Source organism: Monodon monoceros, unplaced genomic scaffold, assembly GCF_005190385.1.
Source record: "Monodon monoceros isolate NGI ecotype Baffin Bay Population unplaced genomic scaffold, NGI_Narwhal_1 Super_Scaffold_14, whole genome shotgun sequence".
Taxonomy (NCBI): Eukaryota; Metazoa; Chordata; class Mammalia; order Artiodactyla; family Monodontidae; genus Monodon; species Monodon monoceros.
In genome coordinates this window covers 76,040,138-76,050,775 of record NW_021703770.1, presented here as the reverse complement: position 1 = coordinate 76,050,775, position 10,638 = coordinate 76,040,138, and the positions used below count along the sequence as shown (strand labels likewise).

The 10,638-nt window shown below is 47.3% G+C and overlaps 1 protein-coding gene across 9 annotated transcripts in view; it reads right to left on the bottom strand.

The window, feature by feature from the left end:
• Positions 1 to 1,930: 1,930 nt before the first annotated feature.
• The window catches only part of PRKDC (protein kinase, DNA-activated, catalytic subunit), a 150,002-nt gene continuing 141,294 nt past the window's right edge, over positions 1,931 to 10,638 (bottom strand). For 7 of the 9 annotated variants that reach the window (XM_029223258.1, XM_029223261.1, XM_029223260.1 and 4 more), the window contains 9 exons: positions 9,924 to 9,991; positions 9,206 to 9,426; positions 8,880 to 8,972; positions 6,803 to 6,892; positions 6,545 to 6,616; positions 6,264 to 6,465; positions 5,636 to 5,824; positions 4,899 to 5,038; positions 1,931 to 3,482 (listed from right to left, as the gene is read on the bottom strand). In XM_029223258.1, the coding sequence (XP_029079091.1) occupies positions 3,278 to 3,482; positions 4,899 to 5,038; positions 5,636 to 5,824; positions 6,264 to 6,465; positions 6,545 to 6,616; positions 6,803 to 6,892; positions 8,880 to 8,972; positions 9,206 to 9,426; positions 9,924 to 9,991 (1,280 nt within the window). In that variant the 3' untranslated portion in view covers positions 1,931 to 3,277. Of the gene's footprint in view, positions 3,483 to 4,898; positions 5,039 to 5,635; positions 5,825 to 6,263; positions 6,466 to 6,544; positions 6,617 to 6,802; positions 6,893 to 8,879; positions 8,973 to 9,205; positions 9,427 to 9,923; positions 9,992 to 10,638 lie in introns of those variants that run through there. The other 2 variants (XM_029223263.1, XR_003793604.1) reach the window with 2 other exon arrangements.

Sequence of the window (10,638 nt, the reverse complement as noted above, 5' to 3'; positions counted from 1 at the left end):
CAAAAATGAAAGTGGGGGGCTTCCCTGGTGGCGCAGTGGTTGGGAGTCCGCCTGCTGATGCAGGGGACATGGGTTCGTGCCCCGGTCCGGGAAGATCCCACATGCCGCGGAGCGGCTGGGCCCGTCAGCCATGGCCGCTAAGCCTGCGCGTCCGGAGCCTGTGCTCCGCAACGGGAGAGGCCACAACGGTGAGAGGCCTGCATACCACCAAAAAAAAAAAAAAAGAAAAAAGAAAGTGGGGACATCATCTACCTTACAGAAATAAAAATGCCAACTTATCAAAAGTTCCTAGAAACATAAATTACCAAAACCGACTCAAGTAATAGAAAATCTGAAAAGATCTGCAACAAGAGGCTTCATCAGTAATAGAAAAAACCTCCCCAAAAGAAAAGGATGGCTTTACTGGTGAATTGTACCAAACCCTGAAAGAAGAATTAACACCAATCCTTCTCAAACTCTTCCAGAAAATATCAGAGAAGGGAACACTCCCGAACTCGTTCTAATAACCCAGCATTACCCTGATACCAAAGCCAGACAGACAGGCTCCATAAGAGAATTATAGACTAATAACCCTTATGGGCACTGATGCAAAGATCCTCAACAAAATATGAGGAAATGGAATCCAACCTCAGAGTAAAAGGATTTCTCACCATGGCCAGGTGGGATTTGTCCCAGCACTGCAAGGGTGATTCAACATCTAGTATCGGGCTTCCCTGGTGGCGCAGTGGTTAAGAATCTGCCTGCCAATGCAGGGGACGCGGGTTCGAGCCCTGGCCTGGAAAGATCCCATACGCCATGGAGCAACTAAGCCCCTGCGCCACAACTACTGAGCCTGCGCTTTAGAGCCCACGAGCCACAACTACTGAGCCCACGCGCCTAGAGCCCGTGCTCTGCAACAAAGAGTAGCCCCTGCTTGCCACAACCAGAGAAAAGCCCGCGTGCAGCAACGAAGACCCAACGCGGCCAAAAATTAAATTAAAAAGAAAATCTAGTATCGAATGTTGTAATATACAACTTTAACAAAGGAGAAAAAACACATGTTCATCTCAACTGATGCAAAAAAAGTATTTGACAAAATTCAACACCATTTCACGATAAAAACACACAGCAAACTAAGACTAGAAGGGAACTTCTTCAGCACGACAAAGGACATTGCTGAAAACCCACAGATGACACCACACTCACTGGTGAAAGATGAAAACGTTCCCCTGAGATCAGAAACAAGACAAGGATGCCCTCTTTCACCACTGCTATTCAACACTGTACTGGATGTTCTAGCCAGAGCAATCAGGCAAGAAAAAAGAAAAAATATTCAAATTGGAAAAGCAGAAGTAAAACCATCTCTATCACAGACAACATGATCCTGTATACGAAAAGTCCCACAGATAGCTAATAAGTACTAGAGCCAATAAATTAATCCAGCAAAGTTTCAAGAGAAAAGATCACCACACAAAGGCAGCTGTGTTCCTCTACACCAGCAATGACAATCCAAAAAGGAAATTGGGAAACTCTGTAAATACATAATATCTACAAATATACAGCAGCATCCAAAAGAATACTAAGAATAAATTTAAACAAGGAAACTGAAAAGTAGAAACATCAAAAACCAGTAAAAATGACAAAACACTGCTGAAAGAAATGAAAGACAAATAAAAGGAAAGACACTGTGTTCATGGACTGGAAGCCTTAATATCGTTAAATAGCAGAACTACCTAAAGCCGTCCACAGATTCCGTGCGATCCCTATCAAAATTCCAGTGGCCTTTGCTTTTTTGAAAAGTCCTTAAACTCTTCAATTTCATGATGTTCAAAGAGAATAAGTACAAACCCCACAGCTGGGCTGTCACTTTAACATACAGACAATATTTCAAAGTTCACAAACACCTATCTTAGCGGAAGTTACTGGTCATTAATCAACAGTACTTCAAACATTCTTGCAAGTTGATGAAATAATTTTTATTTTAGAAAGTGTTTACAGTTTACATCTTTACTCTTTCCCCACGATTTTATTTTGTCAATTGGAAGCTGTGTGTAGGCGTCCCGTCCTAAGGGAACTTCGAATTTTTTTGTTTTTTTTCTTTAAATGTTTCAGCCACGCTGTGCAGCATGCTGGACGTCTCAGTTCCCCGACCAGGGATCGAACCCAAGCCCCCTGCAGTGCAAGCACAGAGCCTTAACCACTGGACCACTGGGGAAGTCCCCATAAACGTTTCTTATTAATGCCATAATGCATTCAACCTGTATCTATCAGAATAAGTTTGTCAAGTAATACAATGAAATAATTATAAGATGAAATGTTTGCTTGTGAAACTGCATAAAAGCTATACACTACTTTGGGAAAAAAACTTTTAATGTTCCTTAGTCTTAAGATTTACTATTTCCCAAAATCATACAAGAGTTTCTAACTAGACATGTTTGAAAAAACAGTAACAAAAAGCTCAAAGCCCACCTGAAATCGGCTCCGGGTGGGGACAGAGGCCCTTCGAGTGCAGACGAAGTTGCTTCTGTAACTTGGTCTGGCTGCTCTAGAACGCATGTTTTATCTCCAAATAAGGATTCATTTCAAACAGGGATTTCTTTTATTTTCCTAGAACCCGAATGCTTAGTGCTATCCCTACTTTCATACTTGGAATTTCTGAAGCTTTCCTGAGTCTGGGATGCAAAGCTCTTTCATCCACCTTCCCGTTGTGATCAGAGTAGCAAAAGTGAGTGCTGAGACCAAGGTTTTTCCCTCTCCTAAACACTTTCCCTTCTAGAGAACAGTTCTGTCATAAAATGTCAAAACTAGAAGAGAAAAATGTGAAAGGGAAAAACCTACAAAAATATCCTAAAATGTCAAATACAATCATTTCTAAATATAATAAGCCATAATCATAGCCTGACCTTATTCCTGTGTTGCTAATATGACTCTCACAGAGTCTCCGGGACGAAGTCTTCTGGGTGTGATTTCCATGGCGCCGTGAGACAGGTCGCAGAACGCTCACGTGCACAATGAACTACCACAGCTCTTGGTCCGCTCACAGCACTCGCGATCTGCTACGGTCTTGATTCCGTGCTCTGCACGAGTCTGCCCTTCTACATCCATTTTAACCCTAACCTGATCTATGATTATGGCCTAGTCATTCACCCATGCCAGCATTCACTTCTTCATCACGACCTGGATTAAACTCGGGATACAACTCTGGTGCTTCGGGACGATGAGCCCACTGATTGCTTGGATCAAAGTTTAGGACACTCTCTCCACACGCATGCCCTTTCTCTGCTGAATCCCCAGGACCTCACATCCAGGGCTCCCACCCTTCCCAAGTTCTGCCAAGGATGTTGGGGTCTGTCGCCTGGTCAATCAAGCACTTCACCTGGGCCTCTTCTGAAAGTCCACTGCTTGGCTCCTGGGCACGGATGTTGTGATCTCTGCTTCCTTGCGCTACAGCGATGTAATGCTCAAAGGCAGGCACCTTCTCATGGCCCAGAAGTAACTCATCACTGGAAAAAAGATTAAACAAACATGAAGACACAAACCACGTATGATTTTTCCTGTCCAAACCAGACATTCCCTCTCACCACGCAGAATATTTTGTTGCTCATAACCTAAAAGCCAAGAGATTCGATCTGCAGGAAACCAGAACATGATGGATGCTGGGAACGCCTGTCTTCACGTGTCTGTGTGGACTCACTTTTACTTCGCTTGGGTTAGTACCCAGAATGGAACGCAGGGTCCTATGGTACCCCACGTTTAACTCTTTGAGGAACTGCCACACCTCCCCACAGTGGCTGCAGCATTTTACCTTCCCAGCAGAAACACCGAGGGCTCCGACTTCTCCAGCCCTCACAACAACTCGCCATGTTCCATTTTTTGATTCCAACAATTCTAGTGGGTGTGAAGTGGAATCCCACTGCATTCATCTGATGACTAATGATGGCCAGCATCTTCCCATGTGCTTGTTGGCCATTTGTGTGTCTTCTTTACAGCAATGTCCGTTCAGGTACTGTGGTCATTTTTTAATTGGGTGGTCTTTTTCTTATTCAGCGGTAAGAGTTTTTTATGTATTCTGTACACAAGTCCCTTAGCAGCTGTATGACTTTCAAATGTTTTCTCCCATTCTGTGGGCTGTATTTTTACTTTCCTGATGGTAAGCACTAAAGTGTTCAATTCTGATGAATTTATCTGTTTTTTCCTTTTCTTGTTTGTGCTTTTACTGTTATACTTAAGAGTGCCAAATTGTCACTGCCAAATCCCAGGTCCTAAAGATTTACCCGTGTTTCTTCCTAAGTATTTTACAGTTTTAGCTCTTACAGTTGGGTCTTTGATCCACTTTGCATTAACTTTGTATGTGGTGGGAGGTGGAGGTTCCACCTTCATTCCTTTGCCATTTGTTGGAAAGACCACCAAATGGTCTTGGCACCTTTGTCAAAAAACAACTGACCACAGACAGCCTTTTATTGTTAATTAAATGGGAAAGTCCAACTTTTTTTCCTTCTTGTGAATCATTTCTACAAATTCCTGTTTCTTTTAGACCTCAACCAGAAAAATGGGAAAGCTACGTCAAAGGTAACCCGATTTGCACACTCGTTAACGAGCCGCCGCTGTGCTCTCCGCACCTCGGGGCCGTGCCGCCAGGGTCCCACTCGTCCTGAAAAAGGACAAGAGTAAGTTTAAAACCTAAATCTCCTCGGGCAGGTAAAGGTATTCATGCAACCGTCGAGGAGTGCGGTGCAGGGACCCCAGGCAGACTGGGAAGGGCTCCAGAGTTAGGACCTTGCAGGGCGGTGGAGAGGCCGGCCTCCTCAGGTGTCAGTGCCGACACCACAGGCCGAGGATGGACACATGGTGTTCACTGATTCTTCCGGAAACGCCAGTGTGTTGCTGTGTGTTTGTTTCTTCCACAAATAACGTCTTACCAGGTAATAACTGCTGGATTGGCACCTGCTAACTTTCTCTTGGCATGATGTATCTTCTGCCGGGGATACCAGTTTTTTTCAGTTACATTTATTTCTTGAATCCATGATCCTCCTTTTCTTAGCATTTTCTGTTCAAAATTCTAAAGGAAAGGAACATGATTTTTTTTCTCTGCTTAACAGTATACATGATCACATTCACACAGATTCACCAAGTAACGATCTTAAAATAAACAGAATCTCTAACTGGGGAGGGCGCCGCAGCTTTTCATGCAAACTCTCACGGCAGCACAAATAACAGTGACCACGACCGTGAGGGTCTTACCCTTAGGCTTAAAGTATCCCTCCCTGTGGAGGGTGCCATTGCTGTGCTCCCTTTTGGGGGCAGTATTGTGAAGAACCCTTGAGATTTAAGAAAGCACTATCTGTCTTTATGATCAAGGAAGACTTTGTGTGGAACAGATTTTAAACTAAAACTTTTCTCAGAGAAACCAAACCCACCATCACCAAAGGGTTAAAAATACTCTCAAGTCAGTTTCCTCCAAATAAAAGGAACGTCTCATCTGATTTTCAAGCCAAGCCAAATGATCCCAAGTGTTCATTCTGAGAAAGTGCTGTACAAAACAGTAAGTATTTTAGTAATAAACACAACATGACACATTCCCACCAGGTAACAGGAGATGTGGGTCCATCACAGGCACGCTGTAACAAAGGCACAAAGTGCGAAGAGACCACCGCACCTTCCAGTCAAAGGACGGCTCCTTCACAAACACGTCCATGGCGGTGGTGAGCAGGTCTGGGCGCGAGCGGAAAGCCCTCAGCGCACACACCATGGTGCTGCCCACGAGCCCCGTTTCTTTCAGTGGTAGCATCAGGGTGATAAACTGGCGAGTCAGACGGAAAGGCATCAGCTCAGGGACCGGCAGAAACTACAGAGAAAAGGACGTGTGAGAAGCAGTGGATGCGAGGGAGGGCCCTTCCACGGCTGTCGCTCACGCGTGGGGAGCACACCAGCTCCTGCCACACGGGTGTGAAGTCACTGTGCCCACGAGCAATGACACGGCCATGGAGAAGGAGATTTGGAGCTTGATGTCAGGGAGGGTGTGCTTCACATCCACGCAGGATGTTTCCATGACGGGGCTTCATAGAACCTCCTACACCTTTTTACAGGAGCACGTTTCTCTTAGCTCCGATTATCTAATCTATCAGCACACCTTCCACAACCTGTCTGCACGAGGCTGAAACACAGCTGAGATTTTCCCTTTCCACAAGAATGACAACGTCAACGACCATGCAAACCGACTGCATGCAGAGCGATCGCAAAGCCCAAGGGCAACTCCAGCCCAGAGTGGAGAAGGGCACACTCACCTGGGTGGCTGATCCGAAAGCATGTCCAAAGTCGATCCCGATCACGCCGCCCGTCTCCAAGCTCACCATGAAGTTGTTCAGGTGCCTGTCTCCGATGCCCAAGATCCAGTGGCTGACGCACAGGAGCGCGTGGGAGCTGGCAAAGTGGTTGCGGAGAGCCAGGAAGGCCTCGGGGCCGGTGCTCATCTTCAGGAAGGCCCGCCTGCAGGGGGACAGTCGTGTGGCCTCTGCCCTCTGCCCCCGCCCCCAGCCCCCGTGAGCAAAGTCGGGAATACCCTTACTTTAAGAGATCGGCCGGCACTTTACTTTCTCTTTTTCTAAAAGATGTGACTGTTTCAGTGCGACTAGCTCCCCTATGATTTAATAATAGGAAATGTCCGATTAGAACTTCTCATGACTTGAAATTTAAACCTCTGTGTTATATTGAAGCTCGAATATCAGACAACAGCTAGATTTTGATGATCTGAGACAACACTTGCTAAGAAACAAAAGTGAATACGCAACTTTGAGAAGAATGAACTGGTCGGTGCAACACATACTTGAACATGAGCGCGTAGGCCCCAGGGTCACACCTTCCCGACATCCTCCTCAGCCAGTCTCTATACTCAGACGCTGGTGCCCGGGGGTCACTAACAAGTAGGGAAAGAGAAATCAGCATTAGGAAGATGTCCAGGGTTGCTGATTTCAGAGGCAAACATCACCAGGAATTCACTGAAAAGTAGTGAAGAGTCAGGGAAAATAAACGTGACTTTAATCATATTTAATATTAGCACTGAACTCCTGCTACTCTGGGTCTAGGATTTCCACACGCCATTATCCATTCTTAATCACTCCTCAAGAACCATGGCTATCTCCTGTGCAAAAGTTCACGAGCAGAACCACCAGATACAATAAACGTCCCACTTCACACACAGGAACAAGATGAGCTGACGACGCAGGCATAAGGTCCCACACGCCTGACCCTGGGCGGGACCCCTCGCAGCAGGACAGCACCACGTGCAACTTGTTTAAAGCACGTAAATCACTAAAGAAGCAAAATGGCCACAAGCTACTTGTTGAAGACAGCCTGTCTGCTTCTGTCATTAAACACTGCCACGCTTTTTTTTTCTTTTAAACCATTTCCAGTATGCAGACACAGACAAAATCCAGAGTAAGTGCCAAAAAGTATCTTCTTAAATGACGATGGGTTTGAATTGAATTTGAAAAGCTTGTTTTCAATAATGCTTCACAGGCAAAAGGCAGTGTGGGGACAGGTGGAAACACTGTGTTACTTGTATGTTTAGCCACTTTTGCGTTTGCATCAAAAGTTTTAACAATTTTCCTTAATAATAATAATAATAATAATCACTAAAGACAGAACAACTTCACAATATGTTACTTAGTAGTTAAATCCCTTAAGGTGAATCTTTTCTGAGTTGCTACTACGTTAATTTCACAAAGAGACCACTCCATTTCCATCTAAATTCTCTCCTAGTTTCAACCGGATAAAAGTCTTTAGGTTGGAAAACTGCAACATGTAAATTAAGAAAAAAACAGCAATGATCTTAGGAATGGGGGCTTGAAGTGCCTTGTTTTAAAAAGGTAGTGGGAAGTAATGTATACAATTCCATATGTGAAAAGCACTTCATACTCCTTGGACACCTGTGTTTACCGGATGCCTTTCACTCTCTCCCATCTTACAAGTGGGAGGCGGGGGGCGGGGGCCGTGGGAACCGGGAAGGTCACTTGTGCGAGTGGCTCGGGCCCCCTGTGTGTCAGCACAAGCACAAGCGAGAGGGCGGACTCCTGGCCCCAGGGTGCCGGTCCTGCAGGGGCTGCAGGAACAACTTTAGGCAAAAGACTCAAGTGAATGGAAGTAACAGCTGGTAAACACTGCCCCACGTAGCAACTACTGCGCAGGCGCTCTCAGGAAGGGGCAGGAGTCCAGTAAGGAGAATCTCCTCGCCCGCCAGCCTAACGCTGGTCCCCCAAACGTGCCAACCCTTGCTTCAAAACGGCTGTAAGCCATGCTGTCCTTAGTTTTCTTTACAGAAACAAGGAACAAATTTTTTTTTTAAAACTTCCTGATTGAAAAATAACATGCTCATCGTAGGAAACCTGGAAAATAAAAAAGGATAAAGGAAAACAGAAAAAGCACCTGATTCATGACCTGGACCTGCTCACCCACCTGCGCCCCCTACAGGCCGGGGCAGCCTCACCTCTCCAGCCTCAGCTGCCTCGTCTATACAGAGGTGACAAGGATACTCACCTTCTTGCTTTTTGTAAGAAATAAATGACTTCATACACATTAAGAACTGAGACTAGTGCCACAGAAAATGTATAATTAAATGTTAGCTGCTAACCTTAATGTTTTATTATCCTCAAAGAGTCTTTTCTTCCCCAAAGTTAATCCTTTTTTAAAAATTGTGATAAAATATATGCAACTACTGTTTAGAACCCTGGACTCCATTTCCTTTGTTCACCCATGGAGAGGCAGATTGAAGTACAGGCCAGGCGGCGGCCAAGGGCGCCAATGAAAGGGCCTGAAAATTCAGGTCCCTGGAGGCGGGGTGGAGGTGACCTGTGGGCTGGGGCGGCCGGGCAGGGCCGGGGCAGGGCCCTGGGGCTCCAGGTCACCTGGTGTAGGCCGCCTTCTCCTCCCGTGACATGCTGCTCAGAAGGAGTTCCTTCAAGGTGCAGGTGCCTTCGATCCATTCAATTAGCCCCAACCTGAAAGGAGAGAACAGTCATGAACACCCCTGCCCTCGCTTCTCTAGAACACAGTTCTTCCCTTTCTCCACGAGGATGAACATCACAGGCTGAGCAGCGTCTGTGCTGTTGGCCTCTGTCCCGTGACACCTAGAACCCGAACCGTCACAGGACCCCCTCCTCGCCTTCCCGACAAAACCCCTTCCGGTCCTGTGCCCCCTGCGCCCCCATCGCCCGCAGGGGGCTCTGCGCACCTGGAGGTCATGGGCACCACGCGGTAGGTGGTCACCTGCAGGCCCCTCTGGCCACAGGCGGCGTCGCGGGCGAGCACCCCATTCATGACCTGCAGCAGCTGGCAGACGCGCTGGTCCTGCCGCAGGTCCTCCCCGCCCTTCACCAGGAAGGCGTACTCGCGCTCGTCGTGCCCGCGGACCACAATGCGCATTGGTCTCCTGAGCGAGGCCATCACTTTCACCTTTAAAGGTCAAACGAAACAGCGTTTTCAGATGGGCCCGTGTCTCATCACCAGACGGGAAACGAGGCCTGGGGCACGCCCTCCAGGGACACAGGAGGGCAACAGAGCAAAGGACAAGCGAGGGCACTGAGTCTCCTGGTCCCTGTTCCTGCCCGGCTGCAGTGCCAAGAGGTGCCAGGTTCCCGGTGACAAGTGAAGTGCTTATAAACATGCGTCCTCAGGAACAAGCCACACACGACATGTCCACTTGCTACAGACACTTAAGACTCATACGTTTGTCACACACACACACACACACACACACAGAGTTTATTCTTCGAGTTCACTAGGTCCTTAAACATGACTGATGTTGAAAGACTGGAAACATTATATTAAGGTCAGTAAATTCCCATCAGAAAACTTGTAACACAACCCTCAGAGAACCCCGTGCGCTTGAGACCGACATGCGGAGTGAGCTGCCTCTCCTGGAACCTGAGGAGCTGACGCCCAGCACCTACCCGCTCGTCGAAGCCGGCGATGCGGGCGTGGTACTCGGGCATCGGCTTCCCTCTGCCGTCGTACTGACCTGGGACAAACCACAGAAGCCTGACTCAGAGGCTGCACCCTGCATTTAAAACACACCCACTGGTCTAACAGGAGGGGAGTTTTAACTCGAAGTTTTCACTGGATGTATTTTTTTAAATGCTGCCATTTCTCAGTTTGACAGGCTAACGGACGCCGCTTCCCGTTCGGGTGGAGCAGACAAAGGCAAACAGGGACGGCAGCGCCCCGGGCGAGCACCCGTGCTGTTTCCAGCAGAGTCAAGCTGCATGTCAGGAGGCTCTGTTTTTGGTGGTTTTCTTGAAACTCATGGTATGTGATGCACAGCTGTTAATAATAACAAAGGAAATTGTTTCTCCAAATCCCTTTCTCCCCACTGGAATAAGGACCTAAGTGACCACAGTGAAACACCTGGTCTGGCAAATTCCACGGTGAAGACAGGGCGGGTCCTCAGTGCCACTAGCATCCCTCCTGCCGGCACGTCGTGTGCCATCACCTCGCTGCTTTAGGTGGGACCAGCGCACACCCCACAAAGCAGTGTGCAGGCACACCGCGTTTTACTGCACTTCTCAGATGCTGCAGTTCCTACCATGCGCGGGTAGGTTCAGAGGACATTACCAGCTACCGTTATTAGTAGGTGGACGTCTGAGCACTTGTCTTAACCAAGAATAC